The sequence below is a fragment of the Hemitrygon akajei genome, unplaced genomic scaffold (genome assembly GCF_048418815.1).
Source record: "Hemitrygon akajei unplaced genomic scaffold, sHemAka1.3 Scf000155, whole genome shotgun sequence".
Classification (NCBI taxonomy): Eukaryota; Metazoa; Chordata; class Chondrichthyes; order Myliobatiformes; family Dasyatidae; genus Hemitrygon; species Hemitrygon akajei.
Genome location: NW_027332041.1, coordinates 247,542 through 264,836, shown reverse-complemented (window position 1 = coordinate 264,836; position 17,295 = coordinate 247,542). Strand labels below are relative to the sequence as shown.

General features: G+C 47.9%; 1 protein-coding gene across 1 annotated transcript in view; it reads right to left on the bottom strand.

The window, feature by feature from the left end:
• LOC140724054 (pregnancy-specific beta-1-glycoprotein 11-like) overlaps positions 1-5,874 on the bottom strand; it is a 23,603-nt gene extending 17,729 nt beyond the window's left edge. Inside the window, exons 1-2 of the mRNA XM_073038539.1 lie at positions 5,769-5,874; positions 5,303-5,620 (exon numbers count right to left, since the gene is read on the bottom strand). Of these exons, the coding sequence (XP_072894640.1) occupies positions 5,303-5,620; positions 5,769-5,874 (424 nt within the window). The remainder of the gene's footprint in view (positions 1-5,302; positions 5,621-5,768) is intronic.
• Positions 5,875-17,295: the final 11,421 nt, after the last annotated feature.

The window sequence follows — 17,295 nt, the reverse complement described above, 5'->3', positions numbered from 1 at the left end:
AGGATAGGTTTGTCCCACTGAGGCAAGGAAAAAAAAGTTAGGAAAAGGATCCGTGGCTGACGAAACACGTAAGGTAACTCGTCAAGAGGAAAAAGGAAGCATATGTTCGATATAAGAAGCAGGAAGTAGGAGGGGTTTATGAGAAATATCGGGGTAGCCAGGAAGGAGCTAAAGAAAGGACTTAGGAGAGCTCGAAGGGGGCATGAGAAGGCCTGGGCATGTAGGATTAAGGAGAACCCCAAGTTGCTCTATGCGTATGTGAAGAATAGGAGGATGACGAGAACGAAGACAGGACCTCTAAAGGATAAAGAGGGCAACATGTGCCTGGAAGTGGAGGAGTTTAGGGAGGTCCTAAATGAATACTTTGCTTCAGTATTCACAAGTGTAAAGGATCTTGATCAGGATGAGGTCGAAGTAGAGCGGGCCTGTGTGCTGGACATTGTGGAGATTAAGAAAGAAGAAGTGCTGTATCTTCTTAAAAAAAACAGTAAGATTGGTAAATCCCCAGGGCCGGATATGATACACTCCAGGCTGTTGTGGGAATTGAGAGAAGAGATCGCAGGAGCATTCGCTATGATCTTTGAATCATCTTTGGCTACAGGGGGACGTGCAGGAGGAGTGAAGAATGGCAAATGTAGTTCCCTTGTTTAAAAAAGGTAATTGGGAGAGACCTGGGAAATATAGACCAGTGGGTCTCATGTCAGTGGTATGCAAACTACTGGAAATGATTCTTAAGGATAGGATCTGCGAGCATTTAGAGAAGTACAGTCTACTTATGGATAGTCAACATGGCTTTGTGATCGGAAGTTCGTGCTTCACGAGCCTGATTTAGTTTTTTGAAGAGGTCTCAAAAGAAATTGCTGAGGATTGGGTATTGGACATGGTCTACATGGACTTTAGCAAAGCATTTGACAAGATCCCTCATGAGAGACTCATCCAGAAAGTCATCAGGCATGGGATAAGTGGAGCCTTGGCTGTTTGGATAAAATGTATGGCTCAAAGGAAGAAGGCAGAGGGTAGTTATGGAAGGAAAGTATTCTGCCTGGAGGTCGGTGACTAGTGGAGTGCCGCAGGGATCTGTCCTGGGAACTGTGCTATTGGTGATTTTTATAAATTGAAATTTAATAGACTACTAGACAGGTATATGGAGGAATTTAAGGTGGGGGGTTATATAGAAGGCAGGGTTTGAGGGGTGGCAGAACATTGTGGGCCGAAGGGCCTGTAATGTGCTGTACTATTCTATGTTCTATGTTCTATAAATGACGATGTAGAGGCGGAAGGATGGGTGAGTAAGTTTGTGGATGACACGAAGATTAGAGGAGTTGTGGATGGAGCTCTAGGTTGTCGAAGGTTAAAAGAGGATATAGATAGGCTGCAGAGTTGGGCAGAAAAAATGGCAGATGGAGCTCAATCCGGATAAGTGTGAGGTGATGCATTTTGGAATGACAAACCAGAAGACTGAGTACAGGATTAATGGTCAGTTACTTAAGAGTGTGGATGAACAAAGGGACCTTGGGGTTCAAATCCATACATCCCTCAAGGTCGCTGCTCAGGTTGATAGGATAGTTAAGAAGGCCTATGTGATACTAGACATCATTAACAGGGGGATTGAGTTCAAGAGTAGAGTGGTCATGTCTCAACTCTACAAATCTCTGGTGAGACAGCTTTTAGAGTATTGTGTTCAATTCTAGTCACCTCATTATAGGAAAGATGTGGAAGCTATGGAGAGCGTGCAGATGAGATTTACCAGGATGTTGCCTGGTTTGGAGAACAAGTCATATGGAGCAAGGTTAGCAGAGCTGGGACTTTTCTCTTTGGAGCGTAGAAGAATGATACGATACTTGATAGAGGTCTACAAGATTATGAGAGGCATAGATAGGGTGGATAGTCAGTACCCGTTTCCCAGGGAACCAATAGCAAACACCAGAGGGCATATGTACAAAATTAAGGGATCGGAGTTTAGGGGAGACTTCAGGGGTAAGCTTTTTACACAGAGGGTTGTGAGTGCCTGGAATGATTTGCCAGGGATGGTGGTGGAGTCTAAAACATTCTGGGTATTTAAGAATTTTTTTCGTACAGGCACTTGGAGTAAAGAAAAATGGAGGGTTATGGGGTAGTGTGGGTTTAGTACTTTTTTGTAAGGATTATATGGGTCGGCACAACATGGAGTGCTGAAGGGCCTGTACTGTGCTGTGAATGGTTTTATGGTTCTATGGTTCTCATAGACTTGTTCATCTCTGTCAGGTCACCTCTCATCCTCCTTTGCTACAAGGAGAAAAGGCCGAATTTACTCAACCCATTCTTATAATGCATACACTAGACCCAGGCTCCCCAATCCAGGCAACATCCTTGTAAACATCCTCTGCACCATTATTCCTAGATCACTCTGTTCTACTGCATCAGAGTTTCATCAGAAAATTTACAAACCCATCCCTCCAGATACTCATCGATAAAAAAAATTAGAAAAATCAGGAAGAGCCCTAAAACTGATCACTGATGCACACCACTGGTCACCGACCTCCATGCAGAATATGACCCGTTTACAAGTTCTCTTTGCCCTCCGTGTGCAACCCAGTCCTGGATCCACAAAGTAATGTTCCCTTGGATGCCATGTCTCCTTACTTTCTCAATAAGCTTTGCATGAGGTACCTTATAAAATATTTTTTTTCTGAAATCTATATACACTACATCTACAGTTCTACCTTCGTTAATGTATTCATAAATTCTGCCCCTCAGGATCTACAAATATCTCTGTTATCTCCACCGGCTCAGGGCACACTTTTCCACTGTCACACTGGATTGGTCCTATTCTCTCAGGTCTTATCCTCTTGCTCTTCACAGACTTGTAGAATGCATTCGGGTTCTCCTTAATCCTGTCCACCAAGGCCTTCTCATGTCCCCTTCCAGCTCTCCAAATTTCATTCTGTAGCTCCTTCTTGCTAGCCTTATAATCCTCTAGATTTCTATCACTACCTATTTTTGCACCTTTCGGCAGCTCTCCTTTTATTCCTGACTAGATTTACAACAGCCCTTGTACACCACGGTTCCTGTACCGATGCAGAACCCCACGCAAACACGACCTGAACATTTGCCACATTTTCTACCGTAAGTTTCCCTGAGAAGATCTGCTTCAAATTTATGCTTCGAAGTTCCTGCCTGATAGTCTCACGTTTCCCCTTACTCCAATTAAACACTTTCCCAAATTGTCTATTTCTATCCCTCTCCAATGTTATGGTGGAGGGGATAGAATTGTGATCACTATTTCCAAAATGCTCTCCCACTGAGTGACCTGACATCAGACCAGGTTCATTACCCAATACCAGATCAAGTACAGCCTCTCCTCTTTCAGGCTTATCTACACATTGTGTCAGGAAACCTTCCTGAACACATCTGACAAATTTCACCCCATCTAAACCCCTTATTATAGGGAAATGTCAATTGATATTTGGGAAATTAACGAACCCCACCACAACGACCCTGTTATTATTACTCCTTTCCAGAATCTGCCTTCCTATCTGCTCCCCTCAATGTCACTGTTACTATCGGGAGGTCTGTAAAAACACCCAGCAGAGTTTTTGACCCCTTCCTGTTCCTGTCTTCCACCCACAGAGACTCCGTAGACAACCTCTTCATAACTTCCTGCTTTTCTCCAGCCGTGACATTATCTTTGATCATCAGTGCCACGCCCATCTCTTTTGGCTCCACTCACGGTCCTTTCTGAAACATCTAAAGACTGGCACTCGGAGTAACAATTCCCGCCCCTGATCATCCATGTCTCTATATTGGCCGCAACGGCAGAGCCCCGTGTTGATGCACGCTCTGAGCTCATCCGCTTTGTTCATAATACTCCCTGCATTAAAATACACACATCGCAAATTATCGGTCTGAGCGCGTCCCTTCTCTGTCACCTCCCTCTCGCAGTAACTTCGCAATTCTCTGTTTGTGAGCCAGCCGCCCCTTCCTCTGTCACTTCAGTTTGGTTCCCAGCCACAGCAATTCTAATTTAAACTCCCCCTAATAGCCTTAGCAAACCTTCCCGCCAGGATACTTGGCCCACTGGGATTCAAGTGCAAACCGTCCTTTTTGTACAGGTCACACCTGCCCCAGGAGAGGTCCCAATGATCCAGAAATCTGAATCCTTGCCCCCTGCTCCAATCCCTCAGCCACGCATTTATCCTGCGTATCATTTTATTCCAATACTCACTGTCGCGTGGAACAGGCAGTAATCCCGAGATTACTATCTTTGTGGTCGTGCTTCTCAACTTCTTTTCTAACTCCCAGTGTCTGTTTTCATTAACTCGCCCTTTTCCTACCTACGTCGATGCTGATAATAAAAAATAAAGAAAAAAATAATCTCTCTGTTTATGGATACAAACTCCGACAATTTTCGACCACTTTTTGATGGAGAGGATCCTGAGAGGAAGGTTTTTAAGAACAGCCGGAGAGGTATACTATGATTAGGAGTGGTGAACATGGCTTTGTAAAGGGCAGGTTGTGCCGTACGAGCCTGATAGAATTTTTTGAGGATGTGACTAAACACATTGATGAAGGAAGAGCCGTAGTTGTAGTGTATTTGGATTTCAGCAAGGCAGTTGATGAGGTACACCATGCAAACATATTCAGAAAGTAAGGAGGCATGGGATCCAAAGGGACATTGCTTTGTGGATCCAGAACTGGCTTGCCCACAGAGGGAAAAGAGTGGTTGTAGACGGGTCATATTTTGCATGGAGGTCGGTGACCAGTGGAGTGCCTCAGGGATCTGTTCCGGGACGCTTACTCTTTGTGATTTTTATAAATAACCTGGATGAGGAAGTGGAAGTATGTGTTAGTAAGTTTGCTGATGACAGAAAGCTTGGGGGTGTTGTGGATAGTGTGGAGGTCTGTCAGAGGTTACGGCAGGAAATTGATAGGATGCAAAACTGGGCTGAGAAGTGGCAGAGGGAGTTCAACCCAGATAAGTGTGAGGTTAAAGGTTCAGGTAGATGAGTTAGAACTAATCATTTCCAGCTGACTGGAGAAACAGTCCATTTTCAAAAATAGAGTAAATTACAGCAAAAATGATTACTTGATGCACTTGAAGACGGAACTGACATCCGGCACGGACAAGTGCGAGCAGCCCGCAAACAGAAAAGGCGATACACAGCCACGCACAACAGTGAGAACTGAACAGTCCGAGAGCAGGTCTGACAGAGTTCACTGGAGTCCAGGTTCTGCGACCACCGTAATGATTGTATTGTATTCTTTCACCACAGGAATAAAATGAAAGTTATAGTCCGAGATCGCATGACTGTGTCTCACTTACCAATGACACGCAGAGTGACGGTCGCTGAGGTTTGGGAGCCATTCGTTGGAACCATATACACACGGTATTCCCCGCAGTCCGACATGTTGACCGACTTCAGCAGAAGCGACCCGTTTTGTGGAAATAACTCAGCCCGCGATTCGTACTCATTATCTAGAATCTCGGCCTGACCGATCCACTGGGCGACTGTTTTCCCTTTAATAATCCAGCTTCCACTGCTGACGCTGGACGACGGCCGCACTGAAAAAAGCGCATCACCCCCAGCGGCGACATTTATCTGGCTGTGCTCAACGATAATAGTAAACTGCTGGGACTCACCTGCGAAAGAGAAAATCATATGAGGGAAAAGCGACAGACGCGGATAGACTTGGGAACTGCACTTAACTCAATCTGTACAGATACCGGGGATATGTGTTTAGTTCAGTAAGGTCGATAGTCATAATCACAGCTTCATTCAGCAAACTACCTGCCGTTCTGTAGATAATATGATCACCAGTGGTTGGAGTGGACCAGTGGTCACCCGCAATTATGTGGAGACAAAGAACGAGAACTGCGAAGGGCAGTCCCGACATCCCGAGAGAGCAGCGCCGATCTCTGTTACACTCGGAGACTGAGCCGCACTTCCTGGTTTGTGGGTCAGATATCTGGATTCTGACGTCACAGGCGGCAGCGCTGATTGGATCAGGCCCAATCGGAGAATCTGTACTTTGCTCAAATCTACATCAAATCTTGTGTGCTGTTGTACAACTATCTGCTGCTGTGTGGAATCCGATAATGATCTCAAAGAGAGTTTCTCTCACCCACCGACATGAAGCGAAAGAGAGAGAGTAAAGTGAACGTCATCCACGCGATCCCGAGAGAGCGGCGCCTGTCTCTGTTACATTTGGAGAACGATCCTCATTTCCTGGTCTCCATGACAGATCTCGAGAGCCCGTTGATGGTGGTGAGGGTGAGCAGGTTTAAGCTTCTTCTGAGAGAATCTTTGCTTGGCCTCACATAGTTATACATTCACAAAGAAAGGCACGTCAGCGGCTGTATTCCATTAGGGATAAAAACATAGAAATGAGAGAAAGCCTACAACACAATAAAAGTCCTTCGGCCCACAAAGTTTGAAGAGATTTGGTGTTGGAATGTCACCAGAAACTGGGATATGTACGCACATGCAAGGCGGAGAGTATTCTGACTGTATTCACCCTTTCGATTAGTACAATCCGGAGTATGGTTTCTTCCCATCAGTACCATCCGGGATATGCTGTCGTCACATTGTTACTATCCAGGATATGCTCCATTCACATTACTACCATTCGGGATATGTTGTTGTCTCATTACGAACATCCGGGATATATTCTTTCGTACCATTACTACCATACGGGAAATACTCTTGTCTCATTACTATCATTCAGGATATTTTCTCGCGTCCTTACCACCATCCGGAAGTAGATATATGACCCTGAGGACACACGCTCAAAGAGTTACCAAAATCTTCTGCAATCAGATTTCTAAACGGTCCAAGGACCAATGAAAGCGACCTCATTATTCATTTTTTTATTAGTTAGTTCATATACATTTTCATTTGTTAATTAATTTATTCGTTTATTCCCTTGCTTACCTACCTAAATACTTTGTACATTTTATGCATATATTACTTATTTAAGTACTGAGGACCCGTTGCGCCACCTGGCGGTTATGACTGTAATGATGGTACTTCTTCTCTGAATTGGCCACCAGATGCATTTGGTGGTTTGCCGGGAGTGGAAATTACCAGGAGGAAGGTAATGAGACTGGCTCTCAAGGCCCAGAAGGGGATGGTGAAATCGGAGTGCAATAGCGATTGGGGATCCTCAGTTAGAGAATCGGAACACATATTCTGTGGACATGGAAGAGACACTCAGTTGCGCTCCGAATGCATGGTTTATCAGGAACTAGTCGCCGCTGCTCTGTTCTTATCTGATGCAGCCTATCAGGCTACCTGGTGGACTGATAACCCTCTGGGCTGGAGCGCGACCTTTAGACTATGGCAGGTGAGCCGTCCCAGTGAAAGAGAGGACTCAGTAATCATTTGTGTCCCTTCGAAACAGCAATCTTGTCTTTAGGCCCTGTGCTCTGCTCTCTAATGAATGTACATTGGCCAGGAGGATGCGATGGAACAGTGGTCGTGTTCCCGTAGCTTCTCTCTGGCCTGATACCCACCGCACCCAGTCCTCCCCTGGTCGACTTCGCTACTCTGGCGGAATTCCCCTCACATCCAGGTGCAGTACTGGCATTGCTGGGAGAGCCACCCGCACTCTCTCCTTCCACCACGATTACCCGCTCCCGCCTCTCTCAATCTCATCCACTTTCCAGCCGGCGTCTTTGACAGTCCCAAATCCTGTACTCGGCAAAGACTGTCTAATGTCTGATTGATTGAAAATTGTTCAGAGATTGGTAAATATCTGAGTAAAGATTTGATGACAAATGTATTTTGAATATTGAGCATTCGACTTTGAGTTGGCCTGCCCACACGAGCCAGAGGAAGTGACGCATGGGGCTTATTCTCGCTCGTGGTCTGAGACTAATCGTGTTCCGCAGTGACCTGCCCGGGACCTCTGGTATTTTTGATGTATCGGTCAGACAAGGATGAAAATGGAGTTGGGTGGGTTGTAAACTTGCGAATCGCCCAAAGTTTGGTGATATTGTGGACTGTGTGGAAGATCGCCCACGGGTTCATTGGGATATCGATCATCTGTAACTGTGGGTGGGGAAAAGGGAGATGGAGTTTAACCCGGGTAGGTGTGAGGTTTTGCGCTTTGCCAAGTCGAATGTGAAAGGGCAGGGCAGAGTTAAATGTCGACCTACAAAGGGATCTTGCGTAGATAGTATAGGTCGGCAGGGCGTTAAAGAATTGACTTCTGACGGGCCTTTGACAATGTCCCTCTCACGGGAGATTCATTCACATACTTGCGATGAATGGGAACCATGGTGAATTAACCACTTGGATTCCGAATCCACAGAACATAGAGGACGGTGGTCGTTGGTTGGATGTCAGTGACAAGTGGCGTTAGGCACGGATCCGCACTGAGACCTCTGCTGTCTGTGGGAAAAACTCGGATGAAAACCGGGATAATAATCTCGGCTTTGCCGGTTCAGGGCATTCCGCCTGGTAGACTTGGGAATTGGATTATTGTTATCACAGAGAGAAGACCGAGCAAGCAGTTCAGCACAGAACAGACTCACAGTATTTTCTCGAGTACATTCCCTCTGGTACTGGACATTTCAACTCTGAGTTAAAAAAAAAGTTTCTGTCAGTCTACTCTGCCTGCGCTTCTCATAATCTTATAAACCTCTGTCCTATCTCCCCGCATCTTCCGCCGCTCCAGGGAAAACAAACCAAGTGCCGGACCTCTCGTTGTAAAACACGTCATCGAATCCGGGCGGCGTCCTGTTGACCCTCTCTGGAGGCTCTCCAAAGCCCCGACATCCTTCCGATAATGTGGTGACCGGGACTCTACACAATGCGCCTGATACAACCCAATCTGAGCATTATAATGTTGCAGCATAACCTCCTGACTTGCTGACATAACGCCCCGACTAATAAAGGCAACAGGCTGTCTGCCTTGTTAAACACCCCATCAAATTGTGTAGCCACGAGCAAGACATATGAACCAGGCGATCCCTCTGACAATCAACACTGCTTTGGGCCATGGTTTCAATAGTGTCCTATCCTTAGCATTTGACATACAAATGTGCGACATTTCGCGTTTGACCGCGTTAAACTCCATCTGCCAGTTCCCTAAACCGTAACTGTAACGGACCCGTGTCCCACTGAATTCTTTGTCAGTCTGCTACACAATCCACAACACAACCTATCGTTGTGCCATCTGCCACGCTACTAACCCACTCATCTGCATTTTCATCCAGTTCATTTATATACAGGGCAATGCGAAAGTTTGGGCACCGCTGGTCAAAATTTCTGTTCCTGTGAATAGCCAAGCGTGTAAAAGATGACCTGATTTCCAAAAGACATTAAGTTAAAATGACACATTTCTTTAATATTCTAAGCAAGATTATTATTTTTTTTTATTTCCATCGTTTACAGTTTTAACATAACAAAAAAAGAAACGGTCCCAAAGCAAATGTTTGGGCAGCCGGCATGGTCGGTACTTGGCAACACCCCCTTTGGCACGCACTGCTCTTTTGAGGTCTATCCACAGATTTCCATGAGGGTTAGATTTGGGGACTGTGACGGCCACGGCAATACCTTCAGCGTGCGGCTCTTGCGGTCGTCCATTGTGGATTCTGAGTTGTGCTTAGGATAATTATTAACTTTTTGTACAGAAGTTGTGATGTTTGCTTCCACAATTTGCCTGAATAAAACTTCTTGGGGGAGGTGGAGAGAGTTAGATAGAGGGGGAGTGGATGATAGATGGAGGAGGAGAGGAAGTGGGGAGACAGGAAGGAGAGGAGAGGGAGAGATATTGGGATATTCCCCCAGTATGGTTACCGGTCACTTTCCCTTTAAGGTTCTGACTGCCAATTATTGCCCGGCAGTAATTAAAGAGCACGTGCTGTATTAGAATTTCTAATGTATTAGATTGTGATCTAATCTTTGGATTTTGTCACTGTCGTCCTGTTTATTTCGAGTGTGAGTCTGAGTGTATTTCAGACCATTCTCTACACTTGCTTTCACCGTAACCCATAGCTCTCTCATTACAGAAGGTGCTACAACGTCAGGAGTCTGAATGTATTTCAGACCATTCTCTACACTTGCGTTCACCGCCACCCATAGCTCTCTCATTACAGAAGGTCTTACAACGTCAGGAATCTGAGAAGATTTGGCCTTTCACTGAAGACCGGCAAATGTCTACAGATGAACGTTGGGAGCATTCTGACTTGCAGCATTGCCGCCTGGTGTGGAGGCCGCAAGGGACAGGGTCACCGGAGGCTGCAGAGGGGTGTAGACTCAACCAGCGTCAAAGGCACCACCTTCCCCAGCATCGGGGACATCTTGAAGATGCGATGGCTCGAGAAGGGGGCATCCATCAGTGAGGCCCCTCACCCCGGGACAAGCTCCCTGCTCAATACCACCATCGGGGAAGGGGTACAGAAGCCTGAACACTCAACGCTTTGGAAACACCTCCACCCCTCCACCACCATATTTTTTGAACGCATGTGCACCACCTCCACATTTTTCAGTTTTTAATATTTTTTTTCTTTTTGGTAATTTACATTGATTCTACATCTTTGCGCCGGATCGATGTTGCAAATTAACAAATTCCAGGGGTTATAAGCTTCAGATAATAATTGAAATAGCGATTCTTGTGGAAAACATCCGATGGGGTGGACAGGACACTTGGCCCGCTGGTCTTCACCAGTCACACTGAGTACAGGAGTCGGGAGGTCACGTTGCCGTGGGACAAGACGTCGGTGAGGCCGCCCTGCTTTAGGAGAAAAAAAATGCCAGTGAACTGGACATATTGTACAGAACGTTCTACGGGGATATTGCCGGAACTCGGAGGACTGAGTTATGGAGAGAGGGAGGGAAGGTTGGGACTTTATTCCCTGGAGCGTAGTTATAACCTGACAGAGTTGTATAAACCTGAGAGGGGCACAGACAGAGGGAATGCGCACAGACTCTCACCCAGGGTTGTGTTAACGGGAACCAGACGGCACAGGATTTAGGGGAGAGTGGTTGGAAAGCAGAAAGTGAGAGAGATCAGGGAGAAGGTGGATTTAGAGAGAACGGGGAGGGGAGGGAGAGAGTTGGGTAGAGAGCGGGGGGGAAAGGGGTTGAAATGGAAAAGAGGATTGCAGACGCAGCAGCGAAAGAACGGGCGGAGAAAGAGCGAAGGAACAAGGCGAGGAGAGGGGATGGAGGGAGAATTAGAGGGAGTGGGGAAGAGCGAAACGGGGGACGGGGGTATATCGAGGAGGAAGGGATAGATGGTGTGAGAGGCTTTCTCTCTGTGGACTGGGGAGAATGGGGTTGCGACAAGTGTATGAGAATGGAATAGGAGGAATGGGCAGAGAACGTCGGCGGGGAATTTGAGAGGATGGGGGTGTGAGAGTGGAGGGAAGAGAAGGAGGAGAAAGAGGGATAGTCACTTGATTCAATTCTGCTCCACGGGCTGTAGACAGAGATCCTGGATCTTTTGAGGAATGTCCAGGAAAAGTGGTGCCGACTTCTCGCAGATGAAACGGCGATCACGACTGCAAGAAGAACCCCCTCCGGACGAATTGCAATTACTGCAGGCGGACATATCTGAGTACACCTCGTAAACGGTTCCAGAGGCCACTTTCCTATCCAAGAGGGTTCAACGATTTGAACAGAGACAACACGAGACTGTCCCCGAACTAATCCAATACCCCAATGTCTCCCCACAGCCCTTTGTCAGTCTCCAAACTAATCCCACTGGACTGCGCTCCCCACAGACTCTGGTCAGTCTCCAAACTAATCCCACTGACCATCTCTCTCTCCATAGTCCTGTGTCAGACTGCATACCAATCCAGCAGACCCACTCTCTCCCCACAGATCTGTTTCCGTCTCCATTAAATTCCCACAGTCCAACCCGCTCCCCACGGCATGGCAGTCCCTAAATAAATCCCACAAGCACACTTTCGACCCGGAGTCCTCTGTCAGTCCCCAAATTAATCCCTTGCCCCTCCATTTTTCCACAGCTTCATGTCAGTCTACAAAAAGATCCCAGTGCCCCTCCCTTGTCCCACTGGCCTACTTCAGTCAGGAAACTAATCCCATTTTCTCCCGTCAGGACGATGTCATTCGCCAGCTCTCCCCACAGATCAGTCCAAATCTCACCCGTTCTCACATTTTCCAACCCATCGGGCACCGTTTCGGTTCGAAAGAGCAACGAGAACAAAACTCTGTGAAGTTAAATTCCTTTGATTAATGTCAAGAATCGAAAACTATTTACGGAGCCTAATGCATTTTTTTTTAATTACAACAGGAATGTGTGATGGGACGGTGTGGAGGGAGATTCCCTCTGTGCCTGACCCCGGGAGTGTGTGATGGGAAGGTGTGGAGGGAGATTCACTCTGTTTCTGACCACGGGAGTGTGTGATGGGACGGTGTGGAGGGAGGTTCACTCTGTGTATGACCCCCGGAGTGTGTGATGGGAAGGTGAGGAGGGAGGTTCACTCTGTGTCTGACCCCCGGATTTTGTGATGGGAAGGTGAGGAGGGAGATTCACTCTGTGCCTGACCCCGGGAATGAGTGATGGGATGGTGTGGAGGGAGATTCACTCTGTGTCTAACCCCGGGTGTGTGTGATGGGACGTTGTGGAGGGAGATTCACTCTGTGTCTTACCCCGGGAGTGTGTGATGGGAAGGTGAGGATGTAGATTCACTCTGTGTCTGACCCCGGGAGTGTGTGATGGGAAGGTGTGGAGGGAGATTCACTCTGTGTCTGACCCTGGGAGTGTGTGATGGGAAGGTGTGGAGGGAGATTCACTCTGTGTCTGACGCTGGGAGTGTGTGATGGGAAGGTGTGGAGGGAGATTCACTCTGTGTCTGATCCCGGAGTGTCTGATGGGACGGTGTGGAGGGAGATTCACTCTGTGTCTGACTCCGGCAGTGTATGATTAGACGGTGTGGAGGGAGATTCACTCTGTGTCTGACCCTGGGAGTGTGTGATGGGAAGGTGTGGAGGGAGATTCACTCTGTTTCTGACCACGGGAGTGTGTGATGGGACGGTGTGGAGGGAAATTCACTCTGTGTCTGACCCCCGGAGTGTGTAATGGGAAGGTGAGGAGGGATGTTCACTCCGTGTCTGACCCCCGGAGTATGTGATTAGATGGTGTGGAGGGAGATTCCCTCTGTGCCTGACCCCGGGAGTGTGTGATGGGAAGGTGTGGAGGGAGATTCACTCTGTTTCTGACCACGGGAGTGTGTGATGGGACGGTGTGGAGTGAGGTTCACTCTGTGTATGACCCCCGGAGTGTGTGATGGGAAGGTGAGGAGGGAGGTTCACTCTGTGTCTGACCCCCGGATTTTGTGATGGGAAGGTGAGGAGGGAGATTCACTCTGTGCCTGACCCCGGGAATGAGTGATGGGATGGTGTGGAGGGAGATTCACTCTGTGTCTAACTCCGGGTGTGTGTGATGGGACGTTGTGGAGGGAGATTCACTCTGTGTCTTACCCCGGGAGTGTGTGATGGGAAGGTGAGAATGTAGATTCACTCTGTGTCTGACCCCGGGAGTGTGTGATGGGAAGGTGAGGATGTAGATTCACTCTGTGTCTAACCCCGGGTGTGTGTGATGGGACGTTGTGGAGGGAGATTCACTCTGTGTCTGACCCCGGGAGTGTGTGATGGGAAGGTGTGGAGGGAGATTCACTCTGTGTCTGACCCCGGGAGTGTGTGATGGGAAGGTCAGGATGTAGATTCACTCTGTGCCTGACCCCGGGAGTGTGTGAGGAGTCAGTGAACAGCTATCTCCACTCTTTGTCTCATCTTGGTGGAGGTTGGACACGTGTGAATAAGTCTTCTCTCCTGAGGTGACACATACCGCTTCATCCTTTGAACTGATCTCGAGAAGTCTTGAATCAAAGTCTGAACATTGTTGCCTCGCTCCATCGTAAGATGTTTTAAACGTGGAGAAGAAGTAACACCGGTCACCATATTTTTCCCAAGCCTTGGAACAATTTCGCTCTGGAAATAAGGAATTAGGATAAGGAATTATCAAACACTCCTGTGGTCAGACTGAGAATGTATCTCCCACCACACTCTCCCATCACACACTCCCGGGGTCAAGCTCAGAGTGAAATTTCCTGCACACCGTCCCATCTCACACTCCTTCGGTCAGATACAGAGGGAAGCTACTTCCACACCGTCCGATCATATACTCCAGCGGTCAGACACCGAGTGAAACTCCCTCCTCCCCGCCCATCACACATTCCCAAGGTCAGACACCGAGTGAAACTCCCTCAAACCTTTTCATCAGACACATGGTCAGATATAATGTGGATCAATCTCCATCTCAATCCCTTCCCCCCCCCCCCCCTCTCTCTCTCTCTCTCTCTCTCTCTCTGTCTGATGAGGAGCGGAGTAGGAGGGCGACATTGCCTCACCTCTGCTACTGGTCAGAAATTGGCAAATTTCACCCAGGCTGCTCTTAAGGAGAGAAAGATTCTGGAGACAGGAGCAGTCGATGAAATTCTGACGGGAATTGTCGGACATCTTGGATTCAAAGGTTGAGTTCAAATTATGGACCTGTTGTCCACATTTCATCCGTGTCCTGTTCATTTCCTGATGCTGAGACAGACGAATCTGTGACACTGAGAGAGATTGAAGTGACGTGTGAGTCTGCGTCACGGTGCTCGGCGGGTCGCGTTCATGGGTGTATCAGTGTCAAGGTGCGGTTTCCTTCACGTTGAGGGGCGTGTAGGTGTCACAGTGACGAATGTTGCAGTGAAGGTTTTGTGTCTCAGAGTGGGGGCGTCCGGTTTCACGGTGCAGATCGTGTACGTGACCCGGTAAGAACCTTGTCATTGTCAGGAGTGAGGGTTGTGACTCTCAAGCGGACGGGTGAGTGGATGTCACAGTGACGAGACTATGTGACACCCTGAGGTGCGAGTCTGGTAAGTGTCACGGAGATGGTTGATTCCATGTCACAGTGAGGGACGTGTCGGTGTTGCGGGGATGGGCGTGCCCTAACACTGCAATACGTGGTTCCGTGTCCGTGTGAGAGGTCCGGCGGGTTACAGTGAGGAGTATCTCGGTGTCACGGTGAGGGATATGTCGGAATCACAGTGAGGGGTTTGCCAGTGTCACTGTGCGTGTATTGTCTGTCTCATGGTGTCGGGTGTGTTTGTGCCACAGTGGGGAGTTTGCTGGTCTTACGGAGAGTTGGAGCCTTGAGGAGTTTTTCAGTAACACGGACAGGGTCATCTCGATGGGACAGTGTGGGGTGAGTTGCTGTCATTTTCAGGGGCATGTCTGTGTTACGGTGAGGGTCGTCTCGCTGTAAGGAGGTACCTGTGCCGTGTACAGGATCATGTCAGTGCTATGGGAACAGGATTACTGGTGTAATGGCGAATGGCGTATCGGAGTCAGTCTGAGTCCTGATTGTGTAACGGTACAGGCCGTGTCTTTGACGGGATTAGAAGTATGTCGCTGTTATAACGAAGGACGTGTCGGCATAACTCTGAGGTTTTATGATAACACTTCATTGCACTCTGTTTAATTACGGTCTGGCTGGACCCTGAGCCCGTTTGACTCACCATAGATCCAAAGTCCGGCCACTATCGCAATGATGATGGACACAACGAGGCAGAGTAGGCAGATCTTACGGCACGATCTATTTCCGCTGTTCTCGTTCGGCTCCTGTTTCTGCGCACCTGTAGTCAGACCATTCATCGTGTGTGTGAATTCGGCCATCTTCCGCACTAGGACACCCTACCACCCCCCATCCGCGCTCTCTCCTCCCACCACGATCACCCCCTCCCTCTCCCAATCTCATCGACTTTCAGCCGTCATCCCCGACAGTCCCAATTCCTTGACTTGGCAAAGGCTGACAGGTGTCTGACGGATTCCAGAGATCAGTCAGATCTCCCCTGAGCCTCCTCCGCTCAAGAGGAAGCAACCTAAGTGTCCGATCTCTCGTTCTAACACATGCCACCGAATCCCGGCAGAGTCCTGTTAAACCTCTCCGGAGGCTCCCCAACGCCCTGACATCCTTCCGATAATGGGGTGACCAGAACTGTATACGATACGCCTGATTCAGCTTAACTAGTGATTTTTATAAAGTTGCACCATAACTCCCTGACATTTGCACTCAATGCCCCGACTAATAAAGACAAGACTGACATAGGACTTCTTAACCATCCCATCAAACTGTGCATCCACGTTCAGGGGATATGAACATGGAGCCCAAGATCCTCTGTCCATCTACAGTAAGAACATGTTCGGCACAGAAATGTCCTCCGAAGGGCCGGGGTTGTGCTGCAGGTTTTCTATGTTTGAACAGTGTTTAGGGTCTTGGCTTTGATATTGTGTCATTTCTTTCATTTGACCTACCAAGCTGCAATATATGGACGGCTGGTGGAGTAGTGGCATCAGCACCAGACTTTGGAGCGAACGCTCCCGAGTTTGAATCCAACCAGCTCCAGTGCACATTTCCATCCCTGCTGGGTTAAGTGTCGCGCTAGCAGCTCGGCCTCTTAAAATCAATCATTTCTTTCATTTGACCTATTAAGTGGCAACATTTTAGGTTTGTCCGGGTTAAACTCAATCTGCCCGGTCTCCAAACCATATCAGTAACTGATCTATGCCCGATTGAATACATGGCCAGTTTTCTTCGTTCCTTACAGCACCGCCTCTCCCTGTATCATCTGCAAAACTACTAACCCACCCATCAACAAATTCATCCAGATCATGTATATATGTTTAAGTGCCGAGAGGTGATGTGGATGTTGCCTGGATTAGAGAGCATGCCTTATGAGAATAGGTTGAGTCAACTCAGCATTTTCTCCTCGGAACGACAGAGGATGAGGAGTGGTTTCGTAGAGGAGTGGTTTCGTAGAGGCGTACAAGATAATGAGAGGCATTGATCGTGTGACAGTAAGAGGCTTTTCCCCAGGACTCAAATAGCTGACAAGAAAGGGCGCAGTTTTAAGGTGTTTGAAATAGGTACAGAGGAGATATCTGGGGTGAGTTTTTATTTTAAACGCAGAGAATGGTGAGTGTGTGGAATGGTCTTCCGGTGACGGTGGTAGAGGCGGATACGATAAGGTATTTTAAGATACTCCTGGATGGCTACACGGAGCTTAGAAGAATAGAGAGCCCTCTTATGACGGGCTTAGATCAGGTTAATGCAAAGAGGCTATTTCCACTGAATAAGACATGAATTAAAGGTCATAGGTTGAGGGTGAAAGGTGAAATATTTAAGGGGCACCTGAGGGGGAACTTATTTAATCAGAGGGCAGTGCGAGTCTGGGTGAATCTGCCAGTGGAAGGAGTGGTTGCAAATTTGATTGCAACAGTTAGGAGAAGTTGGAGGGTG